The sequence below is a fragment of the Chrysemys picta genome, chromosome 6 (assembly GCF_011386835.1).
Source record: "Chrysemys picta bellii isolate R12L10 chromosome 6, ASM1138683v2, whole genome shotgun sequence".
Classification (NCBI taxonomy): Eukaryota; Metazoa; Chordata; order Testudines; family Emydidae; genus Chrysemys; species Chrysemys picta.
The window spans coordinates 23,663,595-23,688,641 of NC_088796.1; the positions used below are offsets into that span (position 1 = coordinate 23,663,595).

The window sequence follows — 25,047 nt, forward strand, 5'->3', positions numbered from 1 at the left end:
TTCACGTCTGAGGATGTTAGGGAGATTCCCAAACCTGAGCCGGCTTTTGTAGGTGACAAATCTGAAGAACTGTCACAGATTGAAGTGTCACTAGAGGAGGTTTTGGAATTAATTGATAAACTTAACATTAACAAGTCACCGGGACCAGATGGCATTCACCCAAGAGTTCTGAAAGAACTCAAATGTGAAGTTGCGGAACTATTAACTAAGGTTTGTAACCTGTCCTTTAAATCGGCTTCTGTACCCAATGACTGGAAGTTAGCTAATGTAACACCAATATTTAAAAAGGGCTCTAGAGGTGATCCCGGCAATTACAGACCGGTAAGTCTAACGTCGGTACCGGGCAAATTAGTCGAAACAATAGTTAAGAATAAAATTGTCAGACACGTAGAGAAACATAAACTGTTGAGCAATAGTCAACATGGTTTCTGTAAAGGGAAATCGTGTCTTACTAATCTATTAGAGTTCTTCGAAGGGGTCAACAAACATGTGGACAAGGGGGATCCAGTGGACATAGTGTACTTAGATTTCCAGAAAGCATTTGACAAGGTCCCTCACCAAAGGCTCTTACGAAAATTAAGCTGTCATGGGATAAAAGGGAAGGTCCTTTCATGGATTGAGAACTGGTTAAAAGACAGGGAACAAAGGGTAGGAATTAATGGTAAATTCTCAGAATGGAGAGGGGTAACTGGTGGTGTTCCCCATAGGTCAGTCCTCGGACCAATCCTATTCAACTTATTCATAAATGATCTGGAGAAAGGGGTAAACAGTGAGGTGGCAAAGTTTGCAGATGATACTAAACTGCTCAAGATAGTTAAGACCATAGCAGACTGTGACGAACTTCAAAAAGATCTCACAAAACTAAGTGATTGGGCAAAAAATGGCAAATGAAATTTAATGTGGATAAATGTAAAGTAATGCACATTGGAAAAAATAACCCCAACTTTACATACAATATGATGGGGGCTAATTTAGCTACAACAAGTCAGGAAAAAGATCTTGGAGGCATCGTGGATAGGTCTCTGAAGATGTCCACACAGTGTGCAGAGGTGGTCAAAAAAGCAAACAGGATGTTAGGAATCATTAAAAAGGGGATAGAGAATAAGACTGAGAATATATTATTGCCCTTATATAAATCAGTGGTACGCCCACATCTCGAATACTGCGTACAGATGTGGTCTCCTCATCTCAAAAAAGATATACTGGCACTAGAAAAGGTTCAGAAAAGGGCAACTAAAATTATTAGGGGTTTGGAACGGGTCCCATATGAGGAGAGATTAAAAAGGCCAGGATTCTTCAGCTTGGAAAAGAGGAGACTAAGGGGGGATATGATAGAGGTATATAAACTCATGAGTGATGTGGAGAAAGTGGATAAGGAAAAGTTATGTACTTGTTCCCATAATACAAGAACTAGGGGTCACCAAATGAAATTAATAGGCAGCAGGTTTAAAATAAATAAAAGGAAGTTCTTTTTCACGCAGCGCACAGTCAACTTGTAGAACTCCTTACCTGAGGAGGTTGTGAAGGCTAGGACTATAACAGCATTTAAAAGAGAACTGGATAAATTCATGGTGGTTAAGTCCATTAATAGCTATTAGCCAGGATGGGTAAGGAATGGTGACCCTAGCCTCTGTTTGTCAGAGGATGGAGATGGCTGGCAGGAGAGAGATCACTTGATCACTGCCTATTAGGTTCACTCCCTCTGGGGCACCTGGCATTGGCCACTGTCGGTAGACAGGATACTGGGCTAGATGGACCTTTGGTCTGACCCGGTACGGCTGTTCTTATGAGCAAAAAGTTTCAGACACCTCTAACATAGAATCCTTTACTTCTAGGTCTCTGGATCAAAACCAGCCCTGGTCAGTAATGACCAAAAGCCTGGGGTGGGATTTTCAGAAGTGCTCAGGACTGATCTAACTCTGCTCCCATTTAAACCAACAGGAGTTTTATCTTTGACTTCAATAGGAGCAGAGTTAGGTCCAAACTAAGTGCTTTTAAAAATTCCACCCCTATTTTCCATTTGACAGCTGCTTGGTGGGCTAATGTGAAATGAGCAGGTGATCTCAGTCCAGTTTCTAGTGATGTTTGTAGATACATTACTAATTGATTATCTTACTTCATAATAATCAACTTTTGGTAATCTTAGATGAGGGCAAGGGATTAAAAGAGGGGGGAGGGATAGCTCAGTGGTTTGAGCATTGGCCTGCTAAACCCAGGATTGTGAGTTCAATCCTTGAGGGGGCCATTTAGGGATCTGGGGTAAAATCAGTACTTAGTCCTGCCTAGTGAAGGCAGGGGGCTGGACTCAATGACCTTTCAAGATCCCTTCTAGTTCTAGGAGATGGGATATCTCCATTAATTTAAAAAAAAAAAAAAAATTTAGGAAGTGAACTATCCTCTCACTTCTGAAGGTGACTACTCCTTGCCAGGTCAGGGTCTAAGTATCTGATAGGAGTGGTATAGAGAAGGTATCTTTACTGATACCCAGGCTCTAGTTAATCAGAGACTTTGCAGGCCACTCTATTTCAGAAGCACTACATTCCTTTAATAATATTTGCAAGATCTTTTAATAATAAATAGCAAAGTAGGTTAACAAAAATAAAACCACTACCAAAAGTTTGTGTGTTCAGAGTGAAATCTGCTATACTTCTAACTAGTGCTCAACTGTGTTTGGGAAACTATCAGATTCACAGGACTTTTTCAGCAAAAGTAAATGCAACAATAATGTATCTCACTGATTTGCTCACCAAGTCAGAAAGTGTTTTAATAAGAGCAAATGTGAGGATCTGGCCTGGCCTGGCCAAGCTGTTCTAGGTGCAGGATTCAAGGGACGGGAGGAGATGGAAGGTGGTATGAAGCTACCTTTCCTTTCCCCCAATCCTAAGAACATCCAGGGAACTGCTCAGGCATCCTCTATGGACCATTACATTACCCAGAGATCAACCCAGCCACATCCCTACCTGCTACCTACACGGGGAATGGGCTGCAGGAGGGCAGATAAAACTGATGTAACTGGATCTATGGCCACCCAGGGAACGAATCCCCAAGTTGCTCATCTGAGGAGCTTTCTGGGAACTTACCACCTAATGACTTCCCCAGTTTTTCTAAGGCAGTTAATTACATACCTTTTGCAAATGAGCTTGCTGGCTATTTATTATCTGGGTAATTTGCAATGGAGGCTATTGACATCCAACAGCCAGGAGGCAAAACTGGCATTTAATTGGTTAAGTGGGCACTCAAAGCCATTTCACAGTACAAGCTAAAGAAGCGTCTCTGATTTAAAACAGACTATGCAAAGCCGTCAGTGAGGAGTCACTGGTAATTTGCCATTCAGATTACTCGCCAACTTGAAATGAGAAGAATTTTTCAGGCCTCCTTATTTGCAGAAACAGTTTCAGCAAGAGAAGAAAAAAAAGCCCCTCTTTACCTAATCCTTCACTTTGATTGAACATCATCTTCACTGTCTGACAAGCAGATCCATCTCCTAGGCAAACTCCGCATCGATCTTCAGTTGCATTGGAATTTATCTCATAATCACAGCCAATAGTCTAAAGGGAAAGACATTTTCAATATAAATATTCTATCTATAATGAATTGCTCCAGACCCAACGTATCACTGACTCCGGTGTCAGCTTCTAATCAGCTGCTTCAGAAGGGGAAATGAACTGATTTCACTGAATACAACGTATTTTATGTTCAGACACTTAATACCAGAGACTGTCACATCTTATTTAAGTATAAATTCATGCATATTGTACGAGAATGACAGACGTTATTTGCATAGTACATGCTACGAACCATGCAATGGTTACAAGAAGCCATTATTTTAACAGAAACACACCTCAATTGACCTTTATTGTCCAGCATATCCTGGATTTTTCTTTGTATGGCATACAGATATCCCAGGTTTCCCAAGCAAGTGTTTTGCCAATTGGACTAAAAAGTAGCAGTTAGTGACCTAATATTTTATCTACTAACCTTTGCAAGTATATCACTAACATGAACATTTTTTGACAGATCTCAAAGACTCACTCGTTATAATGAATGCTTGGAACTTGTACTAACATTGGTACCCAGTGGCAGTTTAGTGCATATTTTGGGGATTCAGTTGTAGAACATGATGAGTTTATGCAAGCATGGCCGCAGAACAGCTCTAGAAATAATAGGTCAGATGCTGGTTTCTGCTTCAGCATCTTTGTGCCACTCAGTTGGTACAAAGGGACTTGATTCTGGCTCCTTGGAGACTAACAAATTTATTAGAGCATAAGCTTTCGTGGGCTACAGCCCACTTCTTCGGATGCATAGAATGGAACATATATTGAGGAGATATATATACACACATACAGAGAGCATGAACAGGTGGGAGTTGTCTTACCAACTCTGAGGGGCCAATTAAGTAAGAGAAAAAAACTTTTGAAGTGATAATCAAGATAGCCCAGTACAGACAGTTTGATAAGAAGTGTGAGAATACTTACAAGGGGAGATCAATTCAATGTTTGTAATGGCTCAGCCATTACATTGTATATGCAAAATAGATACAATCAATTTAGGCTTGAATAAGGACTGGGAATGACTGAGCCATTACAAACATTGAATCTATCTCCCCTTGTAAGTATTCTCACACTTCTTATCAAACTATCTGTACTGGGTTATCTTATCACTTCAAAAGTTTTTTTCTTCTACTTAATTGGTCTCTCAGAGTTGGTAAGACAAATCCCACCTGTTCATGCTCTCTGTATGTGTGTATATATATCTCCTCATATATGTTCCATTCTATGCATCTGAAGAAGTGGGCTGTAGCCCACGAAAGCTTATGCTCTAATAAATTTGTTAGTCTCTAAGGTGCCACAAGTACTCCTGTTCTTTTTGAGGATACAGACTAACACTAAAACTTTTATTTTGTATAGACAATTACTTTTGAAGATGCAAAGCCTGCCACCTTAACTATGGAACAGTGAATTTAAAATATTTATTACCAGAGATTTAAAAAAGAACTGAATTTTACGAACCATTGTCACAAGCTATTTTAACAAATGTTAAAACATATCAATAGTGCTTCACTCCCACAGTCAGATATAATCATTATAGAAGGGCTGGTGGCATGTAAAACAAGGATTCAGCCTCTTTATGTATGAAGAATACAGTGTGTATCCTCCCCAAAATTACTGTACAGCACTTCCCCTCTGGGCACACAATGAATACTGGGGAGTCTGGCAGCATGCAGAACATGCAGAAAATGTCCATTTCTGGTCTCCTGAAGTTGAACTTTTTTTCATTCTTCCCCTCCTGTGAAAAATTGTGAATTATTCACCTTTCATCATGATTTGGGATGAAAGCTTTTTTATTTATAAAAAAAAAAAAAAGACAAGAGGGAAATATTTTTTTCCAGACAGCTCTAGGGGTTATTTTGAAAGAGGGCATCTTATCTGAGGGCAACTTGTTTTCTCAATCCCAATAAGAACAATGGGAGATGGCAGCCAATTTCCATGGGCATGTCTATTTAGGTCACCCAAAACGCTCTCAATTCTGCCCAAACCGTGCATTTCCATAACTTAATGTGCTTGGATTTCTTTAAAAACCAACCTTAACTCTGAATGTCCTTGGTTAATAATGTTTGTTTGGGAATAATTACAACATACCAGTAATGTAGTTCACTCTATATGTACTCTCAATCTTAATGTGGTTTTGCCTGGAAATAGAAAGAGAACTACTACTGTAATATGGTCCTGCTCAAGACAGATTTTCAGACAGCAAATAAGATTTTGTAAGGATTCAAAAATCTGAGAAACAGGCCAAATTCATCCCTGACGTAACTAAACCAAGATCAATTTTACTTGACAGAGTGGAGGCATTTTGCCCAATGTTGAAACTTATTCTGTATCTTGAAAAGCTAAACCTTAATTGTTCATTAAAATACTACCAGCTAGATTAATATAAAGGGAGTTTTCCATAGCAATGCTTCCATGGGTAAGCACAAATAGAAAGTGCCATGCTCAATAGCACTAATTTCTGTCTGGCCTACCTGCTTAGTGCTCATCGCTGTGGTATCTGAGCATCTGCAGTAGCACTGTCCTTTCACTCCTCAGAGTTTATACACTCTGTTTAAGAGGGTCTCTTGAAAAACGATTAGTCATTTCACCTCATGAAATTCCAACACTGGGTTGCCAAAGGAGGCAAGAGAAAAAAAGTTGCATCGGTTTGTTTTCTGTTCAACTTCTTCAGAAATGAAGGGCTACATTATGCCTTTCCCGTAAGAGGAAGAGAGTATATAGGGTGCCATTCTCCCTCCCAGCAATAAAATGGCTCCTGGTGTGTTTTGCTGTGCAAGGGACAGAGGAGAGACGGTAATTTCTGATCAGAGTCACCTCCACTGCTTGCCTGCTGGTATGAATGTGCTGGAAGAAGTGCCTGCTGCGCCATTTAAAAAAGTGTAGCAAGAGTCACCTCACACCGTGTTCCTCCCCAGCGCTCAGAAGATATTATGCCTTACAGGGTTAATTCTTGCGGCTCTGGTGCTTGGGGCTCCTCCTTCCTACCCTTGTGTGACTCAGCATCATGAAACCATGCTCAGGGTCTGTGCCACATATTCTGTCACTTTCCAGAAGCTCAACCAGCAGGAGGCTCTGAAATGCTCATTGTAATTCAACAAGTTGGGCTAAAGTTACAGAAAGTAAACCTGATGATAATAATGGTTTTAAGTTCTTTTTGTTACGGCAGCTGGAGGCCTTCGGCCAGGCCCCACCCACAAATGAAAATGGATTATTGTAATTTCGATGTGTTATTTTCTTTCATTGTTCTACTCATGTAAAACACCCTTTCAGTTGTGGTACTTGCTAACTTCTCTAACACCAACCTGCTGTATGAGATTGTAACCGGGTTCACTCACCGCTAAGTGCCCCCTCATGGCCAGGTGTGGTGTAGCAGCTCCCTTGAAGAGCTAGTGTCCCCTGCCGACAGTCACTCTGCTGCTGTGGTGATTTCTCTGTCAGTAACTCGGCTCTGCGGCCAGGTCTCCATCTTAAGTCCACCCTTCCTGGGGTCACAGTTGTCCAAACTAAAAGTCCCCAGAATGTCTTTAACACAAACAAAAATCCTTTCCTCTCTCTGGGGGCTCTTCCACAGCCTGTTGTCCCCTTGCTGGGCTCAATAACTCTTGCAGTGGGCTTGTACACCCCCTTCCTTGGGGCCAGCCGGAGTACCCAGTCCCAGCCTCCACTCTGGGTTCCAGTCCAGGGCCTTGTACCGAACAACTAGTTCTACTCCTCTACATGTGCTGCAGTTTTCCCCGGGCCGCTTCCCACGCAACCTCTTAAATACTCCTCTGGATCTCTCTGTCTCTTCCCTGCTTAATCAGGGTTCCTCTCAAGCCTCCTTGCATGGAGATCTTTTCCCAGTCTCTTCCTTCTTTCATCAGGGTCTCTCCCAGGCCTTGAGAGCTTTCCTTTCTCTCTCAGCTTACAACCTGTCTCTTCCTCCAGCCTTTCCCCAGTTGGGCCTTATCACCATTCAGTAGGGTGACCAGATCACCCAAGACAAATATCGGGATGCGGGGGGGCGGGGGTGACGCGGGGGGGGGCGGGGGGGACGGGGGGGCGTGGCGGGGGGGGGCCAAAAAAAAAAAAAAAAAACCTTCCTCCGCAAGTGCTGGAGGGATGCCCAGGAGACTCAGGGGAAGCGCGGGGCCGGGGTGAGTAACAGTCCGGCCTGGCCCCGAGCAGGCAGGACTCAGTTGGGAGGTAGGGCGAGGAGGGGGGCGGCCCGCGGGGCCAGGCGGCGGCTGTTCTCCCCCCCGGGCAGCGGGACTCGGGAGCAGCCGCTGCTGCAGCTCCCACTGCCGCGGGGGAGGAAGCGGCCATGGAGCTCCGCGGCTGCGGCGCCCCCGAACCCCCCGAGCCGGGGCCTGCTGCAGGGACCCAGCAGCGTGCACGCTGCGCCCAGCCCAGCCCCTGGCCAGTCGCGTCTGGGCTGCTGCCCAGCTGGTACTATCCCGCGGCGGCCCCGGAGTGGGGGCAGCAGGCCCCAGCCCCCCCGTCCCGCAGGGGAACGAACGGGGCTGGGCTGCCGATGCCTCCACCCCGGGGCCGCCGCGGGATAGCACCAGCTGGGCAGCAGCCCAGACGCGACTGGCCAGGGGCTGGGCCCAGTGTACGCGCTGCTGGGTCCCCGCAGCAGGCCCCGGGAGGTTCGGGGGCGCCAGAGCCGCAGCCGCCGAGCGCCATGGCCGCTTCCTCTCCCCGCGGCAGTGGGAGCTGCAGCAGCGGCTGCTCCCGAGTCCCGCTGCCCGGGGGGGAGAACAGCCGCCGCCTGGCCCCGCGGGCCGCCCCCTCCTCGCCCTACGGCCAGGCCGGACTGTTACTCACCCCGGCCCCGCGCTTCCTCTGAGTCTCCCGGGCCTCCTTCCAGCGCTTGTGGAGGAAGGGGGAATGGTGAGCCTGGGGAAGAGGCGGGGATTCGGGGAGGGAGCCAATCGGGGGAGGAGGGGGCGGAGTCGGGGCGGGGGGGGGGGGTGCGAGCACTTCCGGGCTCTAGGCTCCGGGGCATTTCCTTGTTTGTCCAGTGTCCCGACCGCATGTCGGTCGGGACGCGGGACAAACAAGGAAATATCGGGACAGTCCCGATAAAATCGGGACGTCTGGTCACCCTACCATTCAGGCCTGGCTCTTGTTCCCATTACTGCAGCCAGCTTCTGCTCTTTATGGGGAATTGCCTGATCCCACTCAAGTAGGGCTTAGTCTGTAATCGGGGTTGGCTTAGCCTCAGGATCTCCAGTCCATGGGGCAAGCCACCCTGTTATAGGGCTATTGTGTTCCCTTTTGCTCTGTTTTTTATTTTCATTTCAATCTAGCACCAGCTACCATCACATAATCATAGAATCATAGATGTGTAGGACTAGAAGAGATCTCATTAGGTCATCTAGCCAAGTCCCCTGTACTCAAGACAGGACTATGTAATAACTAGACCATTCCTGACAGGTGTTTATCTAACCTGTTCTTAAAAATCCCCAATGATGGAGATTTCACAACCTCCCTAGGCAATTTGTTCCAGTGCTTAACCACCCATTAGTTTTTCCTAATGTCCAACCTAAACCTTCCTTGCTGCAATTTAAGCCCATTGCTACTTGTCCTATCCTCAGATTAGCTAGAACAATTTTTCACTCTCCTCCTTGTAACAACCTTTCATGTACTTGAAAACTGTTATCATGTCAGTCTTCTCTTCTCCAGGCTAAACAAACCCCATTTTTTCAAGTATCAGAGGGGTAGCCGTGTTAGTCTGAATCTGTAAAAAGCAACAGAAGGTCCTGTGGCACCTTTAAGACTAACAGAAGTATTGGGAGCATAAGCTTTCGTGGGTAAGAACCTCACTTCTTGCATCTGAAGAAGTGAGGTTCTTACCCACGAAAGCTTAAGCTCCCAGTACTTCTGTTAGTCTTAAAGGTGCCACAGGACCAATTTTTTCAATCATCCATCATAGGTCCTGTTTTCTAGACCTTTAATCATTTTTGTTGCTCTTCTCTGGACTTTCTCCAATTTGTCCACATCTTTCCTGAAATGTGGCGCCTAGAACTAGACAAAATACTCCATCTGAGGCTTTATAATCTACAGCTTCCTGATAAGATGATCCATCTGTCAAATTAATCTAGACGGAGAGGGACTTTCTCTCCAATTTTCTTCTGGTCCTTAATGCCTAGAAGCACCTTTCCTCCAGGCACCAACTATTAAAAGAACCATTACAGTATTTGCAGTAGTTACACTGTGGCAATGGAAAGCCCCAGATTGAATAATTATGTTAGACTATTAGGCTTGGTCCACACTACTGAGTTAGATTACATCGACCTAATTATGTCAGCGTGCACACTACAGTCTTGCTCCCACCAATGTAAGTGCCCTACTACACCAACATAATAACTCCACCTCCACAAGAGGTGTAGGGGCTTATGTCAATGTAGTTAGAGTGACACAGTGTCCCTATAGGCAATGTGTTACTTACATTGGCTGTTGGCGGTCATTCTTGTCAATTTCACGACTCCATGCTGGAGCTCTGAAATTGACATGAAAGCCCGGCTGTCACCGGGGTGGGTGGGGAGCTCCAGCTGCTACCTGGGCTCCCCGCTCCAAGTCAGGCTGTGCCTGCGAGCTCCTGCTGCTGGTAAGGGGGCAGGAAGCTGGGGGGTTGGGTAAGGGAGTGGGGATTCTGGGGGCACTCAGGGAGGAAGGGGCGGTTGGATGGGGTGGAGGTTCTGGGGGGGTGGTCAGGGGATGGGGAACAGGGAGGGTTGGGAGTGGGAGTCCCGGGGGGCCTGTCAGGGGGCGGTGATGTGAATAGGGGTCGGGAGGGCAGTCAGGGGACAGGGAGCAGGGGGGCAGATAGGGGGCAGGGGTCCTGGGAGGGGGCAGTCAGGGGACAAGGAGCAGGGGGGGTTGGATGGGTTGGGGGTTCTGAGGGAGGCAGTCAGGGGGCAGGAAGTGGGTGGGGGCCAGGGTGTTTGGGGAGGCACAGCCTTCCCTACCCGGCCCGCCATACAGTTGCACAACCCCGATGTGGCCCTCGGACCAAAATTTTGCCCACCCCTGCCTTAGACAGACAAGGTGGGTGAGGTAATATCTTTTATTGGACCAACTTCTGTTGGTGAAAGAGACAAGCTTTCGAACGACACAGCTCTTCTTCAGGTCTGGGAAAGGTACTCCATATCACAGCTAAATACAAGGTGGAACAGATTGTTTAAGTAGTTAACACACATTGTAAGAGACCTTTCAAGATGAAGTGGCCAGTTAACACCTCTGCAGCCACAGGACAAAAAGGCATAAGTGTGTTACAGATTGTTTCAATAAGCCATAAATCCAGTGTCTTTCTTAAAACCATGATTTTTAGTGTCTAGCAAAGTTATGAATTTAAGCTCCCAGGCTTGTCTTTTGAAAGAGCAGGTTTCCTTTGACAATGAAGACTGAGAGGTCAGACATGGAGTGACTGCTTTGTGAAAAGGTCTGCCCCCGGATGCTAGGGTGTTTTTGTCTTTTATCCTTTTTCTGTGCGAGATCATTCAAGAGCATAGTGTTTGTCTCGTTTTACCCACAAAATTGTTATTGGGGCATTTAGTGCACTGGGTGAGGTACACCACATGTTGTGACAGGCATGTGTAGGACCCATGGATCTTGAAAGGCGTGTTGTGAAGGGTATTGATCACAGAAGCAGTGTATGCAGGCTTTGAATCTGTTGTTCTGGCAGGATCTAGTGCCACTTTGAGTTACTGGGAACTGGTCTGTGGGAATCCTGTTTCTGATGATGAGTTTGGCAAGGCTGGGCGGCTGTTTGTAGGTCTCAGAATACGTGTTAACTACTTATGCTAAACAATCTGTTCCACCTTGTATTTAGCTGTGATATGGAGTACTTCTCCCACACCTGAGGAAGAGCTCCGGGATAGCTCAAAAGCTTGTCTCTTTCACCAACAGAAGTTGGTCCAATAAAAGATATTACCTTACTCACCTGGTCTCTCTAATATCATGGGACCAACATGGTTACATCAACATGGCAAACAAGTATATTAAACTATGTCTGTGATACATTGACATTAAACGACTAGCAGACATCTTTAATTTATTCTGTGCAAAACAAGGTTTGTGTCAAGAAGCTCTGCAGTAACCTTGGCTTCTCTTTGTCTCTTTGGAGAAGGTTAAATTTAAAAAATAAGTAAAAATTGCCTTCAGTGCTACTTAAGGCCTTTTAACACAAAAATACCTTAGCATTCAAAGTGCCAGGCTTAAGTTTATAAGCAGTACAGTCGTGTGTTGCAGAGAGATAAGCAAATGCAGTGGGTAACTCACGACCCCACTCTTGCCTCCCTGCATTATAGTTGTTCTGTCAAAGGTAGTGCTAATAAGGTGTAGGAAGAGCTTAGATACCACAATGATAAGCCCAGTATTGCCCTCATCCTCTGAGGTGCTGAGAACTTACTACTACAATTGGAAGCAAAGGGAGTGGAGGACGCTCAGTACTTCATATTTAGCACACCTTAAATAGATAAAGTTGTACCATGCACCTAAGTCTATCAAGGGCAGATGCATCATATTTATTGCATTCTAGGCACCTTGAATAACTATCTGTTCAAGGTTAGCTAAATCAAAGTTTCCAAGTTTACCAGGCTGGAACCAGATTTTACATTTTGCAGGGAATGCCATGAGTTCCAAGTTTTATTTACTGTTCCAAAACTGAACAAAAGCAACAACAACAAAAAAGACTTCCTGCTACAGAATTTTTTTTTAAATGATCATTTTCATTCCAATTTTGACTTTCAAAAAAATTCATAATAATAGAATATAATTTCTATTAAACATTGAAATGAACATTTATTTCTAAGAGGAAAATGGAAATGTTCTTTTTTGAAAAGGTTATCAAAACATTCATTTTTCTTTGGAAACCAACTTTTGTCAAAACCTGCACATTTCCACAAAATCTTTCACTTTTGAGGAATCAGCATTTCCTGACATTCCATCCAAATATTTCCAAGCAGCTCTAATTGCTATTCACTGTACATCTAATGCAGGGTGGGCAAACTACAGCCCGCGGGCCGGATCCAGCCCATGAGCTGTTTTCAGCCGGCCTGCGAACCGCACCACGCAGCTCGGCTCTTCTCCAGTGCTCCGGCCGGGCCGCTGGGTTGGGGGCTAGACCATGCGGCTTGGCCCCGCTCCGGCCACAGCGCTGGGTCGGGGGCCGCACCACATGGCTCCCAGAAGCCATGGCATGGCCCCGCTCCGGCTCCTACGTGCTCCAATCAGAGCTGCAGGGGCGGTGCCTGCAGATGGAGCAGTGTGCAGAGCCACCTGGCTGCGCCTCCGCATAGGAGCCAGAGAAGGGACATGCCACTGCTTCTGGGAGCCGCTCGAGGTAAGCACCGCTTGGCACCTGTACCCCTGAGCCTCTCCCCATGTCCCAACCCCATGCCCCAGCCCTGATCCCCCTCCTGCTCTCCAAACCCCTCGATCCCAGCCTGGAGCACCCTCCTGCACCCCAAATCTCTCATCCCCAGCCTCACCCCAGAGTCGCCAGCCAGAACCCGAACCCCTTCCCGCACCCCTGCCCCAGCCCTGATCCACATCCTGCCCTCCAAACCCCTCGGTCCCAGCCCAGAGCACCCTCCTACACCCCAAACTCCTCATCCCTAGCCCCACCCCAGAGCCCGCACCCCCTCCCACACCCCAACCCCAATTTTGTGAGCATTCATGGGCCTCCATACAATTTCTATTCCCCAATATGGCCTTTGGGCCAAAAAGTTTGTCCACCCCGATCTAATGGGAACATGTTTCTTGTTTTGCTGTTTCAGCTGCTGCTGCCCAGAAAGGATGAATACAACTCCTGCTTTTTAATCAGCGGTTCGAAATCAGACATCACTGTCAGCTATTGTAACACTAATGGAGTCCCTGGGCCTTCTCAGTTATCATACTAGCAGCTCACATTCCAGTTTCCCCCCAGTCACTGAAAATGCAGTTCATAGCTCCAGATAGTTATTCCAAAGTGGCCAATCTTCTGTCTCTCATTAAATAAAACCTTCCTTGTAGTCTCCTCTTCCTATGCCCCACCCCCCTCCAAATTCTGCCAGACTGATATCTTCATGATGGCTTTTGACATTTAAAGGTACAACTTCCTTTATAGCTGCCTCTAGGCTGCCATGTTACAACTGCTACACTCCAAGTGAGTTCAGTTGGTGGCATATGTTTACATGCATGCAGCACACCACATTCACCAGAATAAGAGGAAGTGTTTGCACCAGAAAGCTTGATAACAGACGTTCTAAGACAGTGCAATATATTAGACCAACTTTAAATTAGTAGTTCCCAGGTTTACTTTCCCCAGTGAGTATCACAGCACTTCCTTTTATTTTTGTCATGAATAACTTTTATTTCTAAGTATCAGAGGGGTAGCCGTGTTAGTCTGAATCTGTAAAAAGCAACAGAGAGTCCTGTGGCACTTGCATCTGAAGAAGTGAGGTTCTTACCCACAAAAGCTTATGCTCCCAATACTTCTGTTAGTCTTAAAGGTGCCACAGGACCCTCTGTTGCTTTTTATTTCTAAATGCTTCATCCTGTCTTTTAGCTGCTGTCCTCATGTTTTCGATCCAAAGCAGATAAAAGCCAAATTTTCTAAACTAACTTAATTTCGGGCCTGAAATTTTGTGCCCACCTTTGATTGTGGAAGCAAATTTTGAGGTCAGGCTCAGGTTATTAACAAACAAACAAAAAACCAAAAAAACCCCACCACACAATACAGTAGTAATTGGGTTCAGCTCCTGGCACACTCTTGCCTCCCTTTGCAGTACTTGGGCAGTGCAAAGTGGGACTTAAAACTGCCTCAGGCAGGCATTTAAGGGTTCTCCCACCCTAATGGAATCCTTAGTTGGCTCTGTGCCACACAATGTAAGTGGTGTACCAAAGGTTGGCAAAGATGAGTTGGAGTATGACTAGAAGGTTCTGTGCTCCAACAATCCCTCATCTGGCAGAGCAGTCCATAACAAACTGGCATATTCCAAGCAGCACTGAAGCTGCTCTAAGTTACATGGCTAAGCAAACTACCTCTCAGCCAGCCCCAGCAAAAGGGATGAGGACAAAGAGTTGCATGAAGTCCCCCTTGTCCCTCTATGGCAAGTGCTACTTTGACACACCTCAGGGTTCAGCCCTTGATGTTTAATATCACTGTTTTATTATTTGCCTCACCACATGGCATAATATGTATGTCATCAGATATACATGTGACTGTAATCTGAAAGCCTTTCTACAGGAAGGAAAAACAATTGATATCCTGCTGCTCAGTGTTTAAAAGGAAAACAGCCTGGAGTGTTTTCCTTTTGTCTCCTGCTGCCATTTCCACAAGGAGAGACTTGGATGTCTGCCTGTGAACAAAGGCCAAAATGAAAAATCCCTTCTTTAGCTGAGATGTGGTCACAAAAACTAACTGAATTTCAACATTGCTTGGGTGGTACATTGTGCCTTTAAAGCTTCTCCTTTCACTTGTGTCTCCCACTGCTACTCCAACAAGGAAATCATGATCCAGTCATCATGGCTACAGTATTGTCCTAAATGGAGAGAGAGACATATCCCAATGTGTCTATTTAGCTTGTTATATATTTAGCCTGAGTTGAACTGATGTCTTATTGGACCGTCAGTTGAAGGGTAAAATGTGGGGGCAGTAATGTTAAAGATCTGTGTTGCTATAGTAAGATTGAAACATGCAACCTGATATCTGAAAAGTTAAAACCAAAAACAGAACAAAAAATAACAAACAAAAAAACCAAAAACAAAAAACAAAGCCTACTTTCCTTTTCCATTCCACACAGTATTATTATTCTCCAACGTGATGATATTATTTTATTACTAGTAATAAATATTTATGTTATGGTAGCACCCAGATGTTCCAATAATGATCAGAGCCCATTGTGATATGCACTTTAATAACACAACACTTGCCTACCTCACGGGGGTGTTGTGAGGATTAAAAATTGTGAAGTGTTTTGATATCTAGTGATGAAAAGCACTATGTACAAGTTTTTTATATATTCGTGTATATAAAAAACTTGTACATAGTGCTTTTCATCACTAGGTATCAAAACACCTCACAATATTACCAGCATCATCCACGCATTTGTCAACTCCTCATACAAGTATTTATGTCTTCAAACCTGCCCTTACACTTAAGATGTCCTTCTTGAACAGATGTCTTCCTTCAGATTTTGCCTTAAGACCCACCTCTGCTGTGATGCCTGTCAGAAACCAGACAATAAATAATAGCTTGGGTGGAAGTTGGGGGAAATTGGCACTTTTTTCCCCATAGTTACACTTAGAAAAAATGGCAAATGTATCTCACAATTGTATATACACCTCTACCCCGATATAAAGCGACCCGATATAACACGAATTTGGATATAACGCGGTAAAGCAGCGCTCCAGGGGGGCGGGACTGCGCGCTCCGGCTGATCAAACACGGTTTCACCTATAACACGGTAAGATTTTTAGGCTCCAGAGGACAGCTTTATATCGGGGTAGAGGTGTATTTGACCATATCTTCCTACCACCAGCCTTCACACACTTTTCTTTGTGGATTATAAACTGCATGGAGCAGGTTTCCCAATGCTTATATGAGGAGTTGACAAATGAGTGGATGATGCTGGCAGTATTGTTTTGGAATCAGCACGAACAGATTACTGACATCACATTTACATGACTTCACTGGGAGCAGCTGCATGAGTGGCACTTTAGAAAAATCAATCATTATGGGCATGCTGGATAAACAGTGCATATTGGGAATTGTTAGTGAATTGCTGTGATACCAGCACCAACGTTGGTGTACATTTGTTTTGCCTTTGTACTAGATACTGACCCTGCCAAGGTGACTGTAAGAGCATTCAACATATTTTTCAAATGTAGATGCCTAAATTTAGGCATCTAAATCCATGTTTAGGCATCTAGATAAAAGTGATTTCCATGGGAGTTGTGTATTCACAGTAAAATCAGATAAGTTTCATTTAGGTGCCTAATATATGGATGTAGGAGTGGGAGAAGGCGGCCCCCTTCATGAGGTGCCTTGCTGTGGCAGGCCACAGCATGATCGGCTTCAATTTCCCCTTTCTTCTGGAGTACACACACTCTTTCAGACTATACATAGCCCTTTGCAGGTTTAATTTATTATTAAAGGATCCAGAACCACCATCCAGAATTCCCAAGTCCAGTCCAAATAGCACATTCACTCTTTCAAGCTCCAATAGTCCATCAACACATCAAGTACAGCTCCAGCATCTCTCACCGCGCTGCAGCTCTTGAGTATGGTGCCCAGTGCCTCTCACCACACCTCACCTCAGCTGCTCTAGCTGGCGTGCTTTTCGACCCAGTTTCATTCTCAAGTCTGGTTATAGTTCTTGCCTGGTGAACTCACTCCCCCTCAATCATTCCCCTGCTTTCAGCTCTCTATGGTCCTCCAGCTTCAGCTCCCCACCTCAGAGAGCCAGCAGGCATCCTGCTGCTGCTCTCAGCCTTCAGCCCTACTTGGCTGTGGCTCTTCGGCCTGGGGACGGACCTCCTGACCACCTTCCACTTTCACCAACCTGATCTGGCTCCACTGCTCAACTAGGAATCTCTCACTGCTCCCTCCTTCAGTGCCATCCTCTCTCAGCAGCTCTCAGCCCAGCTCTGCTCTTCTTTTGAGTTCTCTGCACGATCAAGACTCCAGACTCTCTCCCTTGCCTTTGGGCTGTTTTTCATTTAGAACTCTCCAGGGCTACCCCACCCTCCTCATTACATAGGGTGACCAGATACCAAAGACGAAATATCGGGACGCGGGGGGGGGGGGGGGGGGGGAAGCAAAAAAAAAAAAGCTGCCAGAGCCCCGCCCCCGCCCCAACCCTCTGGAGCCGCTGGCTGCCCCCCGGCTCTGCAATCAGAGATGCAGCGCTCGGCTGCTCCTCTGCCCTAAAAACCAGCCTCCCTCCCGGCACGGGCTTGTCCCGCCTCTGCACTCAAAGGCTGGTGCAGGAGGCAAAGTCCCGGGGGGTGGGGTCGGGAAGGCCGCAGGAGCAGGGGGCAGCGAGAACCCACCCGGGGCCGAGAGAGCCCCGCAAAGGAGGCACAGACCCCCCCTTCCCCACCCTGTAGCTGCCATAAGCTCCAGTGAATAAACGCTTGGGGGGAGCTCCCCCCTTGGTGTGTGTGGGACTGCCGAGCTGAGCCGCTTCCTTCTTCCCCCGCCGCCTCCGCTCCACTCACGGGCGGGAGGTTTCGGGTTACAGCGCCCGCACCCCAGACCCCCCACAGCCGCCGCGCCAAGAGAGAGGCTCAGACTCAGAGCAACTGCCCGACCCCCCTCCTTCCATCCCCCCTCCACACATCCCTCCTCCGCTGGCCTCCAGGTGCAGCTGCTGCACCGCACCACTCTCTTAATCTTCATGGCGGCCGCGCCACACACGCTGGTGTCTGGCCTCCCTCCAGCGCTTGCGCCGCCGCCATACAGCTGATCAGCGCGCAAGCGGTGTGCGTGGGGAAGAGGCGGGGCCAGGGGAGCTATCCAATCGGGGAAGGAGGGGGTGGAGTCGGGGCGGGGAGGGGGGCACGAGCCGGAGTGGAGGGCAGAAATTGCTTCTTTGTCCAGTGTCCCGACCAAACATCGGTCGGGACGCGGGACAAACAAGTAAATATCGGGACAGTCCCGATAAAATCGGGACGTCTGGTCACCCTATCATTACACCAAAACTAGGGCATGCCTGGAGTGGAACAGTTGACCTATTACAAAGTGCCTGGCCTTAGGTACCTACATTTGAAAGCGTTGGCCTTGGTCTTTAGCCTTGTGCCTCAATGCACACCAAATACACGTGGGTAACAGATATAACATCACACAATACCTTGCCACTATTACCTCTTATTTGACTTCAGGCCAGTGTGAAACATTATTTTGGCCAAAAGAAAACAAACCAGAAGCATTTAGCATCTAGCAAATTCAGTTCCTAAAATGCATTTCAGTACCTAAAATGTCTGATTAAAAACTTGAGTAGCACTTGATCGGGGCTTACTATTTACCTGTAATGTTTAAGGACTCCTTTTTCAGGTTAGCAACCACAATATTCATCTATTATTATAGTACCAGAATTAGTCCTGTACAAATAATTAAGTGTATTTTCTAATTCACTTGCTAAGAACCACACAATATGTATTGCATTCACTTGGACTGAACTAATACTGTGCTGAATTATTCTGAGAGATGTTTGAAAAGGTTTTTTCCCAAGTGGGTATGCTGTGTACACATTTTATATAAAAGTGTACTACCATTCAGAGAAGAGGCTTACTTTAGTTACCTATTCATCATTTGCTCTAGTCCTTGGAAATTGCCAGATTACATTGTTCATCACATGATCCTGGCTTCGATTCATTCTGTTTGTTGGGTGAACTGAAACTATATGTAAATGGGCTGCCAGCTTTATTCACAATAGCACAAGTACACTAATTTAAAAACAACCTTGATTCTCCAGAATTGTTTATGATAATATATGTTGTTGAAGGGAGAAAAATTGTTCTTGTTAACCTCGGAGGATAGGACAAGAAGCAATGGGCTTAAATTGAAGTAAGAGAGGTTCAGGTTGGATATTAAGGAAATTGCCCAGGGAGGTTGTGGAGTCTCCATCACTGGAGATTTTTAAGAGCAGGTTAGACAAACACCTGTCAGGGATGGTCTAAATAATACTTAGTCCTGCCATGAGTGCAGGATACTGGACTAGATGACCTCTTGAGGTCCCTTCCAGTCCCATGATTCTATGACTAATACCTTCAAAATGGCCCTTGAAAACAATCATATTCATGAACAATTCAGAACTTCATAGGTTCATGTACCATCTTCTGAAAAAAATTGATGTTTGAAGTATGTGACAAACGGCCAACCCTTTTATGGTGGATCCCATGCTTTTCCTTCGTGTGATGGGTCAGGTCGCTGCCTCTTGCCCCTATTCTTGGGCTTCCTGCCCTCTCTCCCCTTGGGCAGTGTTTCTCTCGTCCTCTGCGCCTGGGGAGTCCCTCTGCTCTGCTTAAGCAGGTTTCCCTTCCCCTGGTACTCTGGTCAACAATAGTACTCCTCCAAACTACAGTCTTACTCTCCTTTCCTCCTGCCATCTGACTGAAGCAGGATTTTTTATTTAGTCTCTGGCAAGGCCTTAATTGGCTCCAGGTGCTCTAATTAACCTGTAATAACTTCTCCTCAGCGCACAGGGAATAAGGCTCTGATCATCCTGGGGCTTATATACCTCCCATCTATCACTTTCGTGCTGCATCACAAGTACCATATGCAAATTTTTACAGTTTATACGCATTTATTTTAGGCCTTAATAAACTTAAGTATTGAATTTGCCTGGCAGACATCTGCCTGGGGGAAATTAGACAAGATGGTAGTTTGGAGGGGGAGTCTGAGTTGGAGGGGACAGGAAGTTAAGAGCTGATTGGGAATTTTAAAACAAAACAGGTTTTTCATCAGAAAATGCCAATGTGTCAAAACTGAAATTTTGTGAGAACATGTTGGTTTAGATGAAACTTTCATTAGGAAATGTTTCTTAGGTGCAGGATGGAATTTCTGGTCAAAACCAGACATCAGAATAGCCTGGTGGTCAGCGCACTCACCTGGGATGTGGGAAACTCACATTCAAGTCCCTGAAGAAGAGCTCTGTGTAGACTGAAAGCTTGTCTCTCTCTGGTCCAACAAAAGCTATTACCTCACCCATCAAGTCCCTGCTCTGTCTGATGAAGTTGAATGTGCTGACTAGACTGATAGTGACTACTCTGGGAAAGGTGGGCCTTTCTTGCTGGGTTGTTGTGAAAACGTAGAGTGGTCTCCCTTTTATCTGGATGCACAAAGGGAAATATTTCGAAATTACAAGAAGTTTCACAAGATGGCAAAACAGATTCCATCTCAGCACTAATGAAGTTAGACTGAGAGTAGGGATTCTGGATGGAGTGTAGGGAGGATTCCCGTGGTGTCTGAAGGAGTGTAAGTATAAAAAAAAAACAGGGAAGGGGAAGGGCGGGGAGGGCTCTGGAGGTATGTGGGGGGGGGGAAGAAGGGCAGGGACAGCTCTAGTGTGTGTAGGGGGAAGCAGGGAGGGCTCTGGTGGTGGGGGTGGAGAGGAGGTGGTGTGTGCGTGCGTGGGGGAAATCAGGAGGGCTCTGGTGATGTGGGGGGAGGAGAAGGAAAGGGAGGGCTCTGATGTGTGTGGGGGGGAAGAAGAGTAGGGAGGCTCTGGTGTGTGTGGGGGGGGGAAGAAGAGCAGGGAGGGCTCTGATGTGTGTGGGGGGGAAGAAGAGCAGGGAGGCTCTGGTGTGTGTGTGGGGGGGGGGGAAGAAGAGCAGGGAGGGCTCTGGTGTGTGTGTGGGGGGGGAAGAAGAGCAGGGAGGGCTCTGGAGTGTGTGTGTGTGGGGGAAGAAGAGCAGGGAGGGCTCTGATGTGTGTGGGGGGGAAGAAGAGCAGGGAGGGCTCTGGTGTGTGTGTGTGTGGGGAAGAAGAGCAGGGAGGGCTCTGGAGTGTGTGTGTGGGGGAAGAAGAGCAGGGAGGGCTCTGGTGTGTGTGTGTGGGTGGAAGAGGAGCAGGGAGGGCTCTGGAGTGTGTGTGTGGGGGAAGAAGAGCAGGGAGGGCTCTGGAGTGTGTGTGTGGGGGAAGAAGGGCAGGGAGGGCTCTGGAGTGTCGGGGGAAGGAGAAAAGGAAGGGAGGGCTCTGCTGGTGGTAGTGGCTGTGTGGAAAAGAAAGGCAGAGTGGGTTCAGAGGGGAGAGGCAATGTGCCTTGACTGTAATTTTGTGGCTCTGGGCACCAGGCATATTTACTTGCAATTCACCTTGCTTGAGGGCTTCAGGTTTCCGAATTTCCTCCAGTTCCCTTTGAACCAGGATGCTTTGCCAGTCTCACTGCAATCTCTGAGTCTGGCCTCTCTGGGAAGTCTTTTTTGCTGGTCTCCTCCTCCCCGGACTCACAACTGCTTCCTCGTAGTTAAGGGATCCCACAGCCCCCTTCCACGGGGTTGTGACATGATTTAAGCAGGCTTCCCTGGCCCACCAGAATCTGGGTTCTAGTCCCATTGCACAGAGCCTCCTTTGGGCCCTGAACTCACAACTCCTTCCTCTTGGGGAAAGGATTCCACAGCCCTCCTTCTTGGGGCTGGGCTGTGATTCAGGTAGGCTCCCCAGCCCACCTGTCTCCCTTCTCGTTCCTATCTCAGGTAGCCTCTCTTCTGACTCAATGTTCCCCTGCAATTCTGCCCTCTCTGCTGTCTGTCCTCTCCCTCTTAATCTTCCTGTAAACTACCAAACAGCTGGATTTTATCATTCTAATGAGGCAGCTATCTGATTAACATCTGGATCCCATTCCTCTGCTAATCTGCTGCTCTCTCTCTCTCTCCCCCCCCCCCTTTCTTTTTGAAAGGTTTTGTCATGGAATAGGGTTTGGCTTGCTCCAGGCCCCCCATCCCTTCAAGGGGACAGAGCAACCTTTTGCCATAGACCACTTCTAACATGCTCATGTACCACAGTTTGGGAACCTCTGATCTCCATGGTAGAGCTTGCTTTCAACAGAGATGCATCCTCTGAATTTTTGAAAAACCTGCTTTGTATAAAATAGACATACATTTGTAGTGATGTGTGAACTGCCAAAGCTTGTGGGATTCAATCTGAATAAATATTCAAAATATTCAAATATTTTGAATATTCAAAATATTCAAAAGCCTGAAGCTTAGTCATGCTGATCTCAATCCCTTTGGTTTAGAAACCAGAGTGAAACTCTCATGAGAGGAGTGCTCTTATAAAATTTCAGACATTATTGGAGCTGGATCAAATATACCATGAAAATAGCCCTCTTAATTCAGTATTCTGCCTCTCTTAGATCAGTCCTGCCTGAAGCCAAGAAGTATAGAGGTGAGCAAAAATCAGGGTGACCATATATCCCATTTTGGCCGGCACAGTCCTTTTTTTAAGCCCTGACCTGGACGTCCTGACTCCTCTCCCCCTCCCCCCCCCCCAAAGCGGGCATGTGTCCCATTTGCTTTTGCTAACTTGATCAGTTGGCAAGAGCAAATGGGACAAATGCCCACTTTTGGAAAAAAAGTAGGGTGCGGAGGAACATGCAGGGGGGGGCGGACAAGCAGCAATGCCAGCCCCACACGGGGGGGAGGCAGGGCTCAAGTGAGCAGTGATGCCAGCCCCAGCCTTTGGGAAATAGGGTCATTCTATCTAGTATGTGTGTCACTGCTTGCCCCCTGTGTGGGGAGGTGGGCTTGAGCAAGTGGCTTGGGCCAGCCCTGTGCCGGGGGAGGAGGGCTCGGGCCAGCCCTGCGTGGTGTCCCGTTTTCCCTTTGGGAAACCTGGTCACTGAAGCAAAAATAAACATTTGAAAAATTTACCAAACATTTTCATATCTTAAAAAGGTTTGTTTCTGTATATCTTCAAGTATGACTGTTCACAGAATTTCCAGCTGCCCATCCCAGCTCCCATTGAAGCAACGGGGAATATTTTCACTGACTTCAATGGGAGCTGGATCAGGAACTCCAGTTTATCCAAAAAATTCACTAGTACAAGTGTAAGCACTGTATAAAAAATTAAGAATTAACCCTTTTGTTGCTGTTCTTTGATGCATCAACAATTCCACTGGAAAGTTAAATCTTTGGAGTAGATACATAGCAAGTATGCATTGGCCTGCTAAACCCAGGGTTGTGAGTTCAATCCTTGAGGGGGCCACTTAGGGATGTGGGGCAAAAATCTGTCTGGGGATTGGTCCTGCTTTGAGCAGGGGGTTGGACTAGATGACCTCCTGAGGTCCCTTCCAACCCTGATATTCTATACATGACTTGGTATTCAGGTGGTTAAGGCATGCAGCTATCAAATGGCCCTCCAGGAAGATGATAAATTAATTTCTACCAGCAACTAAGTGTTTTCTAGGAATCACAGTCCTGCTTTTGCTCCCAATGTTATCAGTGGCCAAATTTCCTTTGGACTTCTACAGGAACAGGCTCTGAACCTCATATTTTCAAAAAAATTAAACTACAGATAAAACTATTACATACCACAAAAACAAACTCCAGTGCTTTGCTATCCTATTGGAAAACAACCCATCAACTAAGACTATGGGATTTCCTTATCTTATAACTATGTAACCATAATCCAATATTGCAAGAACTGCATATATTTTCAAAACACACCAATAGAATGTTGTGGATGCTGGGTATACCCTAGGTGTAGTTAGGGTGACCAGACAGTAAGTATGAAAAATCGGGACAGGGGGTGGGGAGGTAATAGGTGCCTATATAACACAAAGCCCCAAATATCGGGACTGTCCCTATAAAATCGGGACATCTGGTCACCCTAGGTGTAGTGGAGAATTATGTCAAAAGAGTAATGTTGTTACAATTAAAAACCATATCGTTATATGTACTCTCATTTGTTTGCTTTGGTTACGTACAGTAAATTTCATGCAGTTTCACTTCAGTGTGTGATTAAATATTACAAATACAATGCCTTTAATTCTAAGCTGATGAATAACACATGGTTTCATACAATTAGGATCACATTTTCAAAATGTAGCTCTATGAAATGGTTAAAACTAATTGTGCCCCAAAACTGTATAATCCTCTGTGAAAACAATATCGCCATAGGAATAGAGCAAACAGACATTCTTAAATTGATTCTGATAACAAAAGAAACAACAACAACCAGGCCCATCTATTCCGTAGAAAGGGTCAAAGTTATTCTAATGTCCATTTAGAAAAGCAGTTCCCCTTTAACTTGTTTCTACTATAATTTAAAATACAATGAAATCAAATGCCCTGAGCTGGCATCCTCTTAAATAAGTTGGTAAACAGTTTCCCCTGATAATACAGTCCCATGAAATTTTAGAGAAGGAAACATACAAACATACCCAATACCTTACACATGCCATTAATACAGATATCTCGGATGTTTCTGCCTTCAAAGCAAGGAGTCCCATCAGTAACTGCATCCAGCATTTTCTCTGAAAATTGGCCATCTACAGGGCGGCAGTGGAGCTCACACAGATTAGCTGAAGGAAAAAAAACAGATATTTTCTCACTGTACTAATTATAATATGTAGTAACCAAAGTTCTGAAGTAAAATATGCAGAACTCTGAAAATCTGTGGTACATCAAGGAATTTGCAAGATGAAACATATGGAGAATATCTCACATCTCAAAAAAATGTATTAGAGTCAGATATGGGATTGAAAATATTTAAAATGAATGTAGTACTCATGAAAAATATCAAATTGACAGTCCCACTGCTGAACAACAGTGGCTAATGTACTTCATATCTGATTTAATGCCCCAATCAAGAAAGCTTCAACTACCAACCATTGGATTGTGTTATACCTTTCTCTACTTGATTGAACAGCCCATTATTAAATATTTGTATTCCATGTAGATACTTACTGACTGATCAAGTCACCCCTTAATCTTCACTTTATTAAGCTACATAGATTGATCTTCTTGAGTCTATCACCATATGACATAATTTCTAATCTTTTAATCATCCTCATGGCTC

The 25,047-nt window shown here is 45.8% G+C and overlaps 1 protein-coding gene across 2 annotated transcripts in view; it reads right to left on the bottom strand.

Moving 5' to 3' along the window:
• The window catches only part of ADAMTS12 (ADAM metallopeptidase with thrombospondin type 1 motif 12), a 282,704-nt gene that overhangs the window by 73,235 nt on the left and 184,422 nt on the right, over positions 1-25,047 (bottom strand). For both annotated transcript variants that reach the window (XM_042860207.2, XM_005312319.4), the window contains 2 exons: positions 24,417-24,550; positions 3,428-3,548 (listed from right to left, as the gene is read on the bottom strand). In XM_042860207.2, the coding sequence (XP_042716141.2) occupies positions 3,428-3,548; positions 24,417-24,550 (255 nt within the window). The remainder of the gene's footprint in view (positions 1-3,427; positions 3,549-24,416; positions 24,551-25,047) is intronic.